This window comes from Emydura macquarii, unplaced genomic scaffold (assembly GCF_026122565.2).
Source record: "Emydura macquarii macquarii isolate MOO-44397 ecotype Brisbane River unplaced genomic scaffold, CSIRO-AGI_Emac_v2 contig_3692, whole genome shotgun sequence".
In the NCBI taxonomy this organism is placed as follows: Eukaryota; Metazoa; Chordata; order Testudines; family Chelidae; genus Emydura; species Emydura macquarii.
In genome coordinates, this window is record NW_027133829.1 from 5984358 (window position 1) to 6000451 (window position 16094).

General features: G+C 43.3%; 1 protein-coding gene across 2 annotated transcripts in view; it reads left to right on the top strand.

Annotated features, from left to right (window-relative positions):
* The window catches only part of SORCS1 (sortilin related VPS10 domain containing receptor 1), a 384379-nt gene that overhangs the window by 237531 nt on the left and 130754 nt on the right, over positions 1-16094 (top strand). For both annotated transcript variants that reach the window (XM_067537229.1, XM_067537228.1), the window contains exon 4: positions 1557-1715. In XM_067537229.1, coding sequence (XP_067393330.1) covers positions 1557-1715 — 159 coding nt within the window. The remainder of the gene's footprint in view (positions 1-1556; positions 1716-16094) is intronic.

The window sequence follows — 16094 nt, forward strand, 5'->3', positions numbered from 1 at the left end:
GGTAACTGATATGAGTCCTCCAGGTCACGAGCAGGACAGTGGCAGAGCTACGAGTAGAAATCAGGTCTCCTGAATCCCTTTCCAATGATTTATCCACTAGACAACACTGCCAGGCAGCTTTGCAGGTTTAGAGGATTACCTGTGTCATCCATCTAGAAATGCAGAACATCTATGTATATTACATGCATACACACAGATACGAATAATTAGATTACTATATCTAGAGATACTGTATCTGTCTAGATCTTCATGGTGTCTTGTAATTTATTGTTAGTGATCTTTGTGTTAAATGATTTAACATCCCGCCCCCCGTTTCTTTGTGACTCTACCTGCTTTTTATTACTGAATGGGAGGTAGGGGGAAGAGAGAGAAATTCTAAAATGCCTGAATGTAGATTAAAATTCCCACTGTGAAATGTTAGTTGCTGCTCCTTTCCATTTGGGCTTGTCTAGGAGATGGTTCGTGCCTGGCATTTTCAGAGACAGTAAACTATGTATTTAAAAACAACACGAATGATACAGAGCTGTAATCCTGTTGCAGGCAAATGCCTCAAAGCGTTGTGTGTTTGCCATGTGTGGTGCCTCGTACTCTATTCCCTTGTGACATTGCTTTTTCCTCTTGCTGGAAGACTGAAGTCATTCTCTTTGTAGTTTTCAAACCTATTTCCTTCATGCAGAGACATGAGGGAAGGACTCTCACACTTCTCTCTGATTCATCATCAAGACAGGCCAATTAATAAGTTAATGGATTGTGAGTTGCCACTGGTAGAACTACAAGCCATGCATCTACTGTATTTCTAGAGCTAACATCCCTGGACTAAGCTAAAGGAGAAACTTCACTAAGCAGAGACTGTTTCTGATACTGTGAATTATGGCTTCAGTAATGAATCGTGGGAATTAGAGATGAAAAGAATCTAGTGGGTTACCAAACATCCTCCTTCTAAAGCAAGATTGCTCCCTGTAGAGAGCCAGGTTATAAAATCTCAAGCAACAAAGCTTTCTGCCACGTTCTGTCTGCAGACTATTATGCAATCTAACACATTCCACCACTGAGAATTATTTTCTTTTTTCAGTTGACATTTTCCTTTGCTTATGCAACATGCTTGCATATTGTGTGTTGTGTGCCTCCTCTGGTGACTAGCTCGCAGAAAGGATAACAACAAACTATTGCTGTTAATCTTAGCAAAGTTTGTTCTTTGGTGCTGGCGGTGCCGGGTTCAGATCTTGTTGATGATGACAAAGGGGTTGTTGGACTTAACTTTTAACCTGTTATAAATTAGTTATGCTCCTTCTAAGTGATCCTTCCGTTATTTGATGGTTACGTACCTGAGATGCAGGTACACAGTCATCATCTATTGCTTTACTTTCAGGAAGGTCGGTCACCATTGGTTTGTTCTAACACGTTTGCTACACTTGAGTTGTGTAGTCTGGTTTTTATACCATCATGGAGCCTACTAAAATTTGCATCAATTTTCACCAAGTTTACCTAGAAGCCTTGGCTATTTCCTCATCCTTCCATTTGATTCCTCTCTAATTGTGACTATTCCGTCCATACAGATAATGTTGCTGACTGACCCAGAGATTGAGAGCAGTTTACTGATCAGCTCAGACGAAGGGGCCAGTTATCAAAAGTACCGGCTGAACTTCTACATCCAGAGTCTGCTGTTCCACCCCAAGCAGGAGGACTGGATTCTGGCATACAGTCAAGATCAGAAGGTAAGAAAAGACTCGGTGACCTTCTTTACCAATGACATGGCATTTTCTCTCACAAGGGCCTAGACAAACATTTAGTGCTTGCTTTTCTTAGAAGACCTCTGTTTCTCCATGCACCATGATTATGCCTTTGTTTAGACACTTTCAAGGAATTGTAGGTGAACACCTGTTTGTCTGTGGCTATAAATCAGGTATTTACTGGTGGATGTCAAGCCTGGTAATAGTTACACCTTCAATGATCAGATAATTGTGGAGAGTTGTTTGAGGGGAACAAGGCTGTGCCCCAAACATGGAGAGGGGGATTCAGGGGTTGACTCCAAACTAGACTCTTAATTGTTTCTCTTCTTTTGAATTCATACTGTTGCCAGGACATTAGCCTTAATAAGGTGCAGTGCTTCTTTTGGTGCAGATTGTATCATGGCTGCAGAAACATGCCCTAACATTTCAAAAGTTTCTAGTGCTTTTGGGTACCTCAATTTTTGGCTCAACTTGAGACCCCTTCAAGGGGCCGGATTCTCCCAGCAATTTCTGAAAAATCAAGGTACCAATAATCACTAAATTCGGGCCTGATAAATACTTAAAATTGGAAGTCTTGACAGACTGCTTGCTCAGATTGGTATACCAATCTAAATCAATGTAATGTAATGCTTTACTGTTCTGTAGCACTGTAAAGGGGTTCTCTCACCACAGGAGCATCTCCTCATGGTCAGGTGTGGCGTAGCAGCTGGGTTACACTCTGGCATTCCCTCTGCAGACGGTCATTCCTTCACTGTGGTGGCTTCTCACCTGTAATGTGGCCCTCCACCCACCTCATGATATTAATGTCTGCCCCTTTTGGTGTAGCAAAGTTCAACAGAAGGAAATCTAACATAATTCGGAGGCCTTGGGTCAGGTCTCTGGCCCCTGACTCTGGGCTCACGCCGCTTTGCCAGTAGCTGGTAGGGAAACCCAGGCCTTTCCTCTATTCGGGGTTCAACCCAGGGACCCAGCTAGCATCCTAGGTTTGCACAGTCCCATCTCTTGCTGCTGCTTCCCTGGGCTTCTTCCTACCCAGCTTCTCTCAGGATTTCTTCCCTGCAACTTCTCTGGGTTGACCCTTCTTTCAGGGCTGGGATCCCAAGGCTTATTTTCTGCCTTGGATTTACTCCTCACTGCCTCTCTGTTTCCAAAGAGTGGCTGTAGACTCCCTCCCTGCCGCCTCCTTCTGCTACAAATGTCCTCTCATTATTATAAAAACCAACCTCTTCCTGTCCACCTGAGGTTTATGATCGGTTAAGCCTGGCTTTCCCTCCAGGTGCAGCCAGGTAACAACTGATTTCTCAGGTCCACATTAACCCATTCAGGGTCTTTGTGGGGTACACAGCCCATCATAAGCACCTTCCATTCAAGAATTTCAATGGGGTTTACAAACAAAATAATTTATCCTCCCGATACTTGTATGACATAGGTAAATATTATTATCGTCAGCTTGAGGAAACAGTGTCTTGGGGCTGGTCGACTCTAGAAAAATTAGATTAACCTACGTTGCTCAGGGATGTGAAAAATCCACCCCCCGAGTGACATAATTAAACCAACCTAAGTCCCAATGTAGACAGAGCTAAGTCAAGGTGGAGATAAATTATTTACCCTGACAGGAAAACCCTTCCCGTCCGCATAGGTATTGTCTACCTACTACTGTCGCATTTGAAGTATAGACAAGCCTGTATGGTTGCTAAATGACTTGTCTAAGGTCACAAATGAAGCTTTAGGGAATATTGGGAACAGAAGCTAAGTCCTGTGCTTAACCAATGTCCTTCCAAGTTTGGAGCTTGATGTCCATACAAAATTAAAATTGTGAGTAAATACACTCTGTCTACCTACATTTCCTCTGTAGTCTCAATCAGATACTGTGTTCTTCACTTGACTCTTGTCTTAAGTTGTTTTTATAGTGTGTGCTGCAGCCATGTTCCTCCCTAGAGGAGGTTTCATTCTAGTGGTAGTTGAAATGATTCCTCGGTAGCGTATATGTCAAACAGGAAGAGCCAAAATTCTGCCCACATTTATGGCCATGAAGCCCCATTGAAATCAGTGCATAGGTGTAAATGAGGACAGGGCTTGGCCTCTAGCATGTTAACTATGTTTTGAAACTGCATAATGATAAGATACTAATGATTGGGTGCAGATCAGTGCTGGTTGTAGTAGCAAATTTCCCATTTGGAAATAGGGGATGGATGGAATATAAATTTCTGGCTGTGCTTTAGCCAGCCTGCTAAGGTGAGTAAAGATCCTGAGTTAGCCAAGGCACATCCAAGTGCCAGCAAATGTGAGTTCAGGCTTTTTGGAGAGCACCGGGGGGGTTAAATGGAATGATGGGGGAGTCTGTCTGGGTTTTATGCAGGAGGGTGTTTGAGGGAGTTCCATTGAAACAATATTTCAGAGCATAATAAATGAGATCATTGTTGGTGATTAGAAAATTATTGTTACCTAGGGTGAAATTCACCCTTGTGCAGAGGGCTGACACAAAACAACTTAGGTCCCACTTAAAGCTCTCAGAAATGGAGCTTATGAGAGACTTAGCGATGTGCTAACCCTCCACAGGGGTGAACTACAGCCTTCGGTCCTGATCCTTACTCTATTGGAGAGTTTCCCTGGGCTTCTGTGGACTCTAGATCAGACTCTTTGAGGGGAACTGATAGGCACAAAGCATAGATCCATTTTGCATAAGTTCAGTTAAATAAAACTAAAGGGTCAAGTTCTCCCTGTGGCTGAGTGCAAATGGCCCCTGTTGGTTTCATTTATGTGTATCCAAAGGCAGACTTTGGCCTGGAGTCACTGTGTGATCCTGCAGGTTTTTTAGATTTATTACTGTGGAAGTCATGGAGTAGTTCACAAAAAATGACTGTCACTCGCTCTGTCAAGACCTTATACTAAAGTTGGAGTTCAGAAGAGAGCACCCAATAGTCATTAGCTGCAATCCAACAGAGGGTTAGTATTGACCAAGAGTCACCCAAGCTGTAGACAGCTGCATGGTGGCCAACCTGAATTGAGTTTGCTGTCTGAGTTTGTTTCCTAGTAGACAGGTTCCCAGCATCACAAAACCCCATCACTGGTCGCATTCATTTGCACCATGCTGCAGAAGAGAGACCAAGATACAAGGAATATGGAGAATGGACAGGACATTAACATGCAGACTGAGCCAATCCACCCCTAAAGGCATTCCCTTCAGTTGAGAAGCGAGAGAGACTGCCCAGGTAATGTGGGGAGCTTACACCACTCATGCTGTGCCTCTTCTCTGGGCTGAGGACTTTAGTTTCTAGGGCTGACAATCTAGTACCTTTCACACATATTAACTTCACTTGGCAGGTTTGAGAGAAAGTATCAGAAAACCAGCTGCTGCCTGCTCTATGATTACATTCATTTTTTCCAGCTGAAATTACAGGAGCTACATGGCGAACTCTCATCATATAATTGCAAAGCTATTGAGTAATTCTCCATTTTCTGAATAAGAAAAGTTACCTATCGGAAGAAAACTCCAGACCCAGTAAAACGTTGCTAGGCACACAAGCTTGTTGGAGGTCCTGTACATTTGAACCATGGGGGTTTAATCAGCTTGCTCATACAGGGGCTGTTTCGTGGGTGAGTTACTTGTTTCTTTGTGCTATCTAATCTTAAATAGTGGTTTGCAGTGTAATGAGGGGCTGGGAAATAAGAGTTTCCATTTTATGTAGACTCTCCTTCCCCTCTTCAGATGGGTCAGCCACGTAGAAATAACGGCTCATCCTCATCCATGAATAGCTGAGCCCGTTGAAAGGATGAAGTGCAGGTGGGAACAGGAGGTGTAAGTCATGGGAGGAAAATGGAGAGTCCCAATTGCACAGCTCAGAAGAAATGCCTAATGCACTCAAGTGTTGAGTGACAGCAGCAACGGTGGAGAAGCTGTTTTTAAATGGTCCTCCTAGATTCCCTGTTGTTCCTCTGATGTTTTAAATGGCATCTCAAAGGGGACAGTTTCTGCCAACGAGGCATCTCCAAATGATTTTTTTTTTAATAGCATTTCCTTAATATTTGATTTCAGCTCCTGATGTTTTTTTTAAAAGCAAGTTTAGTTCCTGGGAAAAAATAGCAAGCTGAGAGCTTTGGAGATGGCACTGTGGCCATGTAGTTAAGGCATGGGACTTAGTTTCAGGAGATCAGGGTTCTGTTCCTGTTCGGGCAACACACTTCCTCTGTAACCCTGGGCCAATCACTTAATCTTTCTCTGTCCCTTTATTCCCCATGTGTAAAACTGGGATAGTAACACTTGCCTTCCTCACAGAGGTGTTGAAGATAAAGTCATTCATGAAAGAGATGGTTAAATAGGATGGTGATGGTTGCCATTTAAGTAGATACGGAGAACTCTCTCTAAATTATAGTACAATGTGACAGGTAAAGCGGAGAAATAGGTAGTGGAAGAGCAACCTTCCCACACATTGTGCCTTAACTCATTACCTGAATGGTTTGCTTTGAAAGATGAGAAGTGCCTCTGTCAGCAGAGCGGCTTATCACTGGTATAGGTGAGATGCTAACTAGCACCGTTTGTGAGAGTGGACTTTTTGAGGTGGACATCAGGAGGTCCTGATCCAAAGCCTATTGAAATCAATGGTAGGCTTTCCATCAGGAGACCTACCAAGCCCCTTTTATGTAGGCTCCATCTCATTGTTTTTGTGCTTGTGTTTATTTGTTCATTCAGAGGAGAAAGTAATTCCCCATGTGCATAGAGAACACAAAATAAACTTTTGTAAAATCTTGCAGGTCCCATGATGAAGGGAAGCCGTTTGGTCAGTGAGCAAGCGGGGTATCCTCAGGTAGCGCCTACTAGCAGTAATGGGGAGTGGATTTACCAGTGTGAATGCATCAGGCATTCAAATGGGAATAGTGGGACTCAGTCAGGGGTGACAGAAGAATCGCTCGCCTCTGTAAACCAATGTGTGTCAGAGAAGCAAGGGCATGTGTGCAGAGAGCAGGTATTAAGCAAAACAGTGGATTGTAGTTTCTCTGGGTCCAATTCACCCCTGTGCATTGGGCCAGAACAAGACCCAGACATCATTTAAGTTCCTATGGCCTCCAAAGAGAACTTGAGTGGCTCACATGCCTGGTGATGGTACTCAGCATAGTGTCCCCATTGTCAGGAAAAGAGGATATCTGTGTTCTCCTATCATTTTTAAACTGATGCTTACTGGCTTCTGTGGGGCCTGATTCTCCTCTCCCACTAGAGTAAATCAGGAGCGACTCCACTGACCTCATGTACTGCGGCGGTATTAGAAGCAGGATGGAATAGAACCGAATGAATGGAATTGCCTTGGTGTACATCTGGAGTAAGAGGAGAATCGGGCCCCATGTTTAAATCAAACCTTGTGGTGAGCCTTTAAATTAATAGATTTTAAGGCCAGAAGTAACAATTAGATCATCTAATCTGACCTCCTGTGTAGCCCAGTCACTTCTATATTTAGCCCAATAGCTTGTGTTTGACTAAGGCACATCTTTCAAAAAAAGCATCCAGTCTTAGGTGAGATGTACTGGGCTTTTGCAGCTGACTTGAATATGTGCTTGATTAGGCTCAGTGTCTCATGCAAAAGCAAGGAGATTGTTTTCTCCCAATTACACTGCTTGCACGCTGGTCACTGAGAGCAGGAGTTACTCCTGATTTACACCAAGGTAAGTGAGGGTGGAATCAGGCCCCGAATCTCTGTTATAATGACACATGTTTTGGCTTTGAAGTTGAAAGTTTTCTCCAGTTAAGATTAGGATACATAGTTATATAGAATACAGTTGACTAGGTTTTGAGGACCCGCTGGCCATATTAGATATGAAAAGTCAAAATAACCAATAGTAGGTGTGCTAATATTTAATGGAGTCACTAGTTTAGTCAACAAAACTAATTCTCCATTAAGCCTGCATACTTCTGATGACCCCCATTGTGGCAAAACATGAAAGGTAACAGTGTATTTGCAAAGCTGAGGGCGTTCTGCCCTGGTACCAAGATATGTGGAATGTTCCAAAAGATCTTGTTAAGTCTTGGGGGCCCACCAGAATTTATTCCAGCCAAATGAAGGCTTTTATGTGACCTGAGGCCCATATTTGTAAAAGTCTGTGTGTTTTTTCCATGTTCATGGGGACGGGTAGGTTCGCACGTGCGCATGTGCAAAACACCTGCAATAGGGGTTATCTGTGCAAAATATATATGCATTTGTATATATCCTTAAGTTATATCCATGCACCAAGCATTTGGCTTACGTATTTTTGCAAACAATCCTTTTCAACTGTGGGTTGTAATCTGTGGGGCAAATTGAGCAGCAGTTGCATAGCCAGTATTTATGCTGTTCTAAGGATGAACAGGGGAAAGCTATGAAGATCCTTCATCTTGCAGTTGCTTTGTCTTATTTTCTTTCTTGCCTATACGGTCTGTTGCCCAGCATTAACTCAGCAACAGAGGTAAAGCTGTCAGATTATATTTTTCTTTTAATTTGACCATAAACTAGTGTACAAACTGTTATAAAGCATGCCCTCCACGTGCATCCATCAGTCTCACATACTTCACTAAGCATAATGTGTTGGAAAACATATTAAAATAAAGGAAATAAAATAAATAGCGGATGGAAATAAAAGAACAACCAATAAAAATAAGAAAAAAACCAAACAGCTGATCAAGTGGCAGGCTGATGGCACAGTCAGTCCAAACAGAAAGATATACTCATACAAAAGTAGGACTGGAAGGGACCTCAGGAGGTCATCTAGTTCATCCACCCCATGCAGAGCAGGATTAAATATATTTAGACCATCACCAATGGGTGTTTGTCTAACCTGTTAAAAATCTCCAGTGCCAGAGATTCCACAACCTTCCTAGGTAACCTGTTCAATTGCTTATCTATCCTTAAAGTTAGCCAGGTTTTCCTAATATCTAACCTACATCTCCTTCATTGAAAAGTTAGCCTAATACTTCTTGTCCAAACTTCCATGGACTCGGAGAACAATTGATCGCCATCTTTTTTTAAAACAATGTTTTACATATTTGATGCCTGTGATCCTTCCCCCTACCCTCAGCCTTCTTTTCCTGTAGACTAAACACATCCACTTCTTTCAACCATTCCCCATCACTGCTCTGCTTGGTGGTAGTGTAGTCAAGGGGTTGTAAGGCAGGACTCCTGAGTAATATTAGTCACTGATTTTGCCCCTGATGTGCATGTCTTTAGGCAAATCAACATCCCCTTGTTTACTCAAGTGTACAGTCTGTATAAACAATAACATTTGTCTACCTTAAACAGGCTTGTGAGAGCACAATGAATTTGTTTGTTCACTGCTTTGAGATCCTTGGATGAAGATGTACAACCAGTGAGGGAATAGCCCCTTTCCCATAAAGTTTTACTGCCCTACAGCAGTCCAGAGACTTTCACACATTTCCATGAAAACATATTAATTGCCGTCTGAGAGGCAGTGTGATCTAGTGGGTGGGGTGGGGTCTGGATACTTGGGTTTTATTCCTGGCTCTGTCACTGATCTACTGTGCGTGACCTTGAGCAAGTCACTTCAACTATCTGTGCATCCGTTTCCCCTCCACTTTTTTCCTATCTTCTCTATGTATATTATAAGCTATGTGGCATTTCTAACTATGTACACAGTGCCAATCACAATGGGACCTGTGATGAGGGAGGCCTGTTGTGCCCCTCCGCGGGTCCTGCACCCTCTTCAGCTACACTGGTGGTATGGCTGGGTCAGAGCGCGGGGGGGGGGGGGGGGGATCCAGTCCCGTCCCACCCTCTACCCCGGGCTCCGACCCAGGGACCCTGTGAGGAGTAGCCTCAAACGGCTTAGTCTGTGAGAGCTACTACCTTCCCTGGGTCACCTGTCCTTGGCCCCACTGCTCATGGTCCACTTCCTGCCTAGGGGTCCCTCTCTCGTGATCCTCCCCTGTTTGCGTGAGGTCATCCCACCTCAACTCCGTTACTCAGTTGTCTGGGCGGCCAGGTCGTCCTTCAGGCCTCTGTGCCTATGACCCTTGGCCCTGCCCAGACAGGCTTCTCCTGAACTCCTGTACTTTGTGTTGTGGTAGCAACAGCAATCGCTCCGTGTCGTGTCGTGTCGTGTCGTGTCGTGTCGTGTCGTGTCGTGTCGTGTCGTGTCACAGCACTCCTCCTCTCAACTCCCTTTCAGCTGCCCCATCTGCCTGACAGGGAGGCTTTTAACTGCTGGGGGCAAGCCCCTTAATTGGCCTCAGCTGGCCTAATTGGCCTAATTGCCCTTGAGTAACCCCAGCTGAATCACCCAGGGAACAAAGATTTCTTCATCCTGGGGCTAATAGATACCCTCCAACACTCTCCTATAGCCATCAGGTCTGGTCCTGTCACAGACCCTAAAATCAGCTGGAGCCCCCAGCAAATGATAAATTATATTTGATTTTTTTTTTTTTAATGAAAAGCTGTGTGTGTGAAACTTGTGAATTTTTGCCCTGAATTGTGTGGAAATGAGCCATTTCCTTTTCCTGCAAATGCTAATTTTTATGGAGGAAAAATACAAAAAAGGAAAGACAGACTTTCCCTTCCACCTCCAAAATAATTGATTTTTCACACACACCTGGCGGAATGCAGTTTTTTTGCATTCAGTGCAATTTTGTTTTTTTCATACAGCTCTCCTGGCTGCTATACAACCAGCTAGGAAATGTACAACAGAGAGGAAAGCAGGTGCAGTATATGTTATACGTTATAAAGGCAATAGTTATTAAGTGAGGGTAATTAACCATTGGAATGGTTTAGCAAGAGGAAGGTTAAAGTCATCATTACCTGGAACCTTTACATCAGGAATGGACGTCTTTCCAAAAGATACGTTCTACTTCAGCTGGGCTCAGCAGTGTTCCCTTGCATATCAGGGAAGAGTAATCCCCCCCTCCCCCCGACTGCAGGAACAACTAGATTAAATTCTATGGACTTTGTTATGCAGATAAACTTTAATGGAGTGCTGGTAAATATGTGGTACATATAAGTCATTATCTTTTGGAGTTCATGAATGAATCAAATCTTTCTGATAGACTTCCATTCAAATTGGGCTGAAGTTAGAACACCGGCCAATGTGCCTCTTAGGAGAATGTGTGAAGGGTATTAAGGGAGAACCAGAAAGAAGGAGGGAAAAAGGATGGGGAAATAAGAGTAAAACTGTCTGTATGTACTAGACAGAGTCCCCAAGACTTCACCTCCATTTACATACACATCAACTATTCTGGTAGACCTGAACAATTCTGAGACTCTCCCAGTGCCTGGTTCATCATGATATTGGTGAAGAATCAGAAATAGAATGAAAAGGAGAGGAAAGTCAGTAACTGAAATGCAAATCTCAGTGGTTTTCGGAATGACTGCTAGATAGATATCTGAAGGCGTTGTCACTTCCACTTGTTCCCGTCAGCGTTAAAATAAACAAACACCCAGTTATATGCTAAATATATTGATGCCTTATGTACAGTGTGACTGAGGCACTGATACAATAAAAAATGCTTGATATTTTGCAGCATTGCATTTAGTGTCTCATCTCATGACTGTTTAAACCATTTAAGTGTCCATGTATGGCCCTTGCAATTAGATTGTAACCAGGAGAGAGGGAACAAAATGTCAGCCCAAAGCAGGTGTGCTTAGAGTGGATCTTCAGTGCTTGCAGGGAAGTGCCAGATTTTGCTTCAGTTTCGCCGTTTGCTCCAGACGTACCTTTGTACCATAGTCAGGATTGGGAGGGAACGTCACACAGGATCCAGCAATGCAACTGCTGACTGATGCCCTGCTGAACGATTGTGGATCACGAATCATCTTGTTAACCTGACATGAGTCTTCTCTACTGCAGAATCCCGCGCCTCCTGCTGGGAGGAACTTCTGTACTTCTCAGAGAAAACTGCTTGCGTCCCAGGCAGACTGTCAGGGCACTGGGAGCCAGACAATAGACACTGACCTGATGGTACACCTCACCTCACTTGGGGTGGAGTCATGGCTTTGCCACAATCCCCAATCAAAGGGTAGTGCAACCTTGCCCTGCCCCTGAAACATATTGGGAAGCCAAGTGTGACTCAGAGATTCCCAATCTACCTCCCTGTCTCCAGCTGCTCTGCAGAGAGAGCACCCTGTTCCAGGCCTATCCCGGGTGCAGCAAACTTCCTTTGGCACATTGGTATAACCACACTAGCAAGTGTGCTGGCAGCAGGTGTGGATCCAAGGCTCTGTCCACTCTTGCCCCTTCTCTGTGTGAGGGCTATATAGCCTCCCTGCATAGCCTGGTTTCCCCATCATGCTTCAACCTCCAATCAAGTTGCCAGCAGTATGTTATAAAGGAATGCTGTATGTCTCCAGACTTTTGTACATGCTAATCTACAGTCTGACCCTCAGTTTGACCCATTCACACACCGAGAAGCCAACAGCAACCTGTTTTAATGGCGGCATAGAAAGCTAAAGTAATCCAGACGGTGGGGAGAAGAACCTCATTTTCTCGTGATTGTTCTTCAGCAGCCTTGAATGAAAGGAGGACCCCATCGAAGAGGGGAATGGATCAAGAGAGACAAATGTGAAATCTATCCTGCTGTCCTCTGCCTTCCTGGAGCTATTGGATTATTCCCAGGTAGACTCCTTCACAGATGAACAATATTTGAATAGTATCCAGATGGACAATAAGAATAATGACTAAAACATTAATGGAAGGAGCTGAATTCCTTCAAATACACCTGAGGTGGTGGTAATGTGCAATATACCAGTAATAAACTTATTCAGTATAAATGAATGGGGGTTAGTAGCAGGAACTGACAGGTTTTATTTGAATTACACCATTCCAGGTTGAGGGAGCAGCTTCTGCATTCAGTTTATCTTTGTTATGTTTATTCTTTCAGATTAACAATGCTTCAGAGATTGTGACATGCATTTGTATGGTGCCTTGTGCAGCATGGTGGCACATACGGGGAGAAGAGCAACTGTAAAAACTCTTTATAGACTCACATAGGGACATGCAATGATCAATCTCTGGTTTACATGCGATGACCATGTTGTGGCTAAATTCCCTTGGAGGGGGACAAAGGTGCTTAGGACATGTCTGGTTTTGAGCAGATCACTCAAGAAGAAGGAAGAATTAGGGTGATCTGAAAAAATGGACATGAAGAATGACATTCTGTAGGACTTCTGGGGAGGAATTAGAGGTGGCTTTGAACCAGCCATGGGACCACATATCTGAATTATTGTGGAGAAGATCCGATCCAGATCGGAAGTGGGTGTTTCTGGATAGGTAAAGACAAAGGGTTTTCTTTTGTAAATTCAGGATGTCATTATGAATGCATGGATTCAGTGGGGGACGTCTAGGTTGGATAATAGGAAAATCTTTTTTACTGGGAGGGTGTTGAAGCACTGGAATGGGTTGCCTAGGGAGGTGGTGGAATCTCTAACCATATAGATTTTTAAGGCCCGGCTTGAGAAAGCCCTGACTGGGATGATTTAGTTGGGGTTGGCCCCACTTTGAGCAGGGGGTTGGACTAGATAACCTCCTCAGGTCCCTTCCAATCTTAATTTTCTATGATTCTCTGATTATTGTGGTCAGGGCTATATCCGAGCAGAATGAGTGAAGACTTCCTGGAAGCTGGAGGTGAGAGAAGGTTCTTTGTGTGTCTGCAATTATTTGATTCTTTAAGGTCAGTGATAAATCAAGTTCAACCTAAGGCTGTGCATTGGTATAATCTTTTTAGGGAAAATGTCCTCAATAGGGGGCAAAATTGTGATGCCTACCAGCTGCTCCAAACATTCATCTCTTCCAGTTAGTATCATGTCACTTCCTGGATTCAGTTTAAGCCAGCTGTTCTTTATCTAAACTCCAATCTCCCACATGCACAGGATGAAATCGATGTATAAGTCTGTATGTCATCATCATCATACAAAGAGCATTGGGACCGCCAGAGTGGATCAGACTCGTGCTTCATCTAGTTCAGTATCCTGTCTTTGACAGTGGTCAACACTAGATGCCACAAGGTGTCCAAACTCCCCACAGTAGGTGGATGTTGGCTATTTTGCTCCCATGGAGTCCTCAGCCTAATCCTTAATAGTCAGAGATTGGTTTAAACATGAGGCCTTGAGCCCATGTCATCTCATTGTAATCACTAAGGCTTGTCCGTGGCTATTAAAAAGGAACAGTGACAGGATTCCATGTCACAGGGGTTCTTGGGCCAGAGAAGGCGCCTCTCAAGACTGATGGGCTTGGTAGGCTTCCTTTGGGAGGCCCACCTATGACTATGATCCCCCAAGAGGATGTCCCAGGTCTAGAACTGTGCCGATAACTGATTTTGGGGTTCAGTGACAGTTCTGGGGAGAAAAAAGGTTGTATTGGGTTGAACAAAGCTTTATTTCCATTTCAAGCTTTTTTTCCTTAAGGTTTTAAATCTTTTTTACATAAAGTTGAAGGAAGCTTCAAAACAAAAAATCATTTCAAAAAGAAATATTTTGACTCTTTCCAACTTTTTATTTTTTAATTTTACTGTGTTTTCTCCCCACCCCAGCTGAAACAATTCAGTGAATTAGACATGAATTTGCAAAATGTTTCCACAACCCAAATGTGCATTTTCCACTGGAAAAAAAAATTGGTCGATAAATTTCACCCAGATCGCGGAAGGATGAACAGGCCTTTCAAATGCTTTGGATTTGGCAGGTGTAATTTCCTTGCTTCTGAGGTCAGATACAAAGACTGTAGCTTCCCCTTTCTTGTTGGATGCTGCTTAGAATATCATGAGCTGGGCAACCTGGATTGAGTATGGAGTTGGAAGACACACCAGCTAGCTTTCAGGACTGCAGAGGAGATCAAACACTTTGTATGAATCAGGTTGTGATGCTGGCAAACCAGGAGCCAGATCTTGCCGAGATGGCAGGCGTTAGCTAAGAACTGACAAGCTCATAGCTGGAGACCAGACCAGTTCACCTGTATGTTAGTTTTGCTCACAGTAGGTATTAGTCTTATAAGAATGTATTTCGTGTTTAGACTCTATGAAATGCTTGTGAATTGCTGCATGCACTAATCCCACTTGTAATGTGTCTGTTCCATGTTCTAAGGAAATAGGTAAGTTTTTCTTTGGAAATGTTTGCTCTAAACTTGTGAACCCATATGGGAAGAATGTCACTCCACCACTCCCCCCCTCCCCCCGCCCTTGTCAAGAAGAACTATCAAAATCAGATGGGCCATCAAAGAACATTGCAATACAAAGGATTGGTGAATGGCCCTATCATAGCTTGGATATGTTATGTGCAAGGAAGCTCATCCTATGGATTTGGAAGCTGAATGAAGGAAATTCAATGAAGTCATAGGAAAATTTTTTGTCTTTTTTGCTGTTTGAATTCTCACAGAGTCTGCCTCTGGGGTCTGCCCTGAAAAACACTTTGAATTGACAGATCACTGCAACTCTGTCACACCTCGGATTTAGACTGGAACTAATTTGTGCATATGTTTGCTTGCTTTAACCTGTATATAACTCTCATTTCTCTTTCTTAGTCACTAAACGTTTAGATGGGTTATTACAGCATTGGCTACAGGCCTTGTCTTTGGTGTAAAATCTAGGGTAGCAATTGATCTGGGGTAAGTGACTGGTCTCTTTGGACTGGAAGCAATCTGAATATTGTGTGATTTTTGGTGCAAGTGACCTTTTATCACTAAGTCCAATTTGTGTGAGTGGCAAGATAGACTGAAAAGTTTAAGGAGATTGTCTGTGACTTCATGGACTTAGAGTGATTCAGGAATTTACATTTGTTATTGGCTTGGTAAAATCTGATTATAGAACATGCTTCAAACGAATGGTATCTGCCCTGTTTTTGATAGTTTGCCTTGAGGTGGTCATAAGCCACTCCAGGCAGCATGACACAGGTCATGGGTGGTGACTGCTTTCTTTAAGATATACCTGGCATTCATCAGAAAAATTGTGAGCTAGGCAAATTCTTTGCCTTTGGTGCACTGTGAGATTCAACACGCAAAAGCTGTAATTTATCCAAGACATTAAGCTGTGCCTTTTGTTATGAGAGCCAAACTTCCTGAACCACAAGGTAAATTCAGTGTTCTTACGGGAGACAGGCAGTTCACAGTTCAATTTTATTAATGTATTTGCCCCAAATTCCCTAAGGTGGAATTCTTTGTGCAACTGCTAACAGCTCATCTCATTTAACCTGAGGATAGAAGATAATGTCAGGAGATTTCAACACTGTAATTCAGTCAAATCTGAATGAGAAGGCAGTGACCTATTGGGCATAATCTCTTACTGCAGGTCATTACGGATACAGGAATTGAACTTGTCTGATGCTCAGAGAACCGTAAACCCTTCTATCTCTTTTGGGTGACATTTATTACTGAGATTTTAAAATGTACAGACCAATGATTGAAAACACA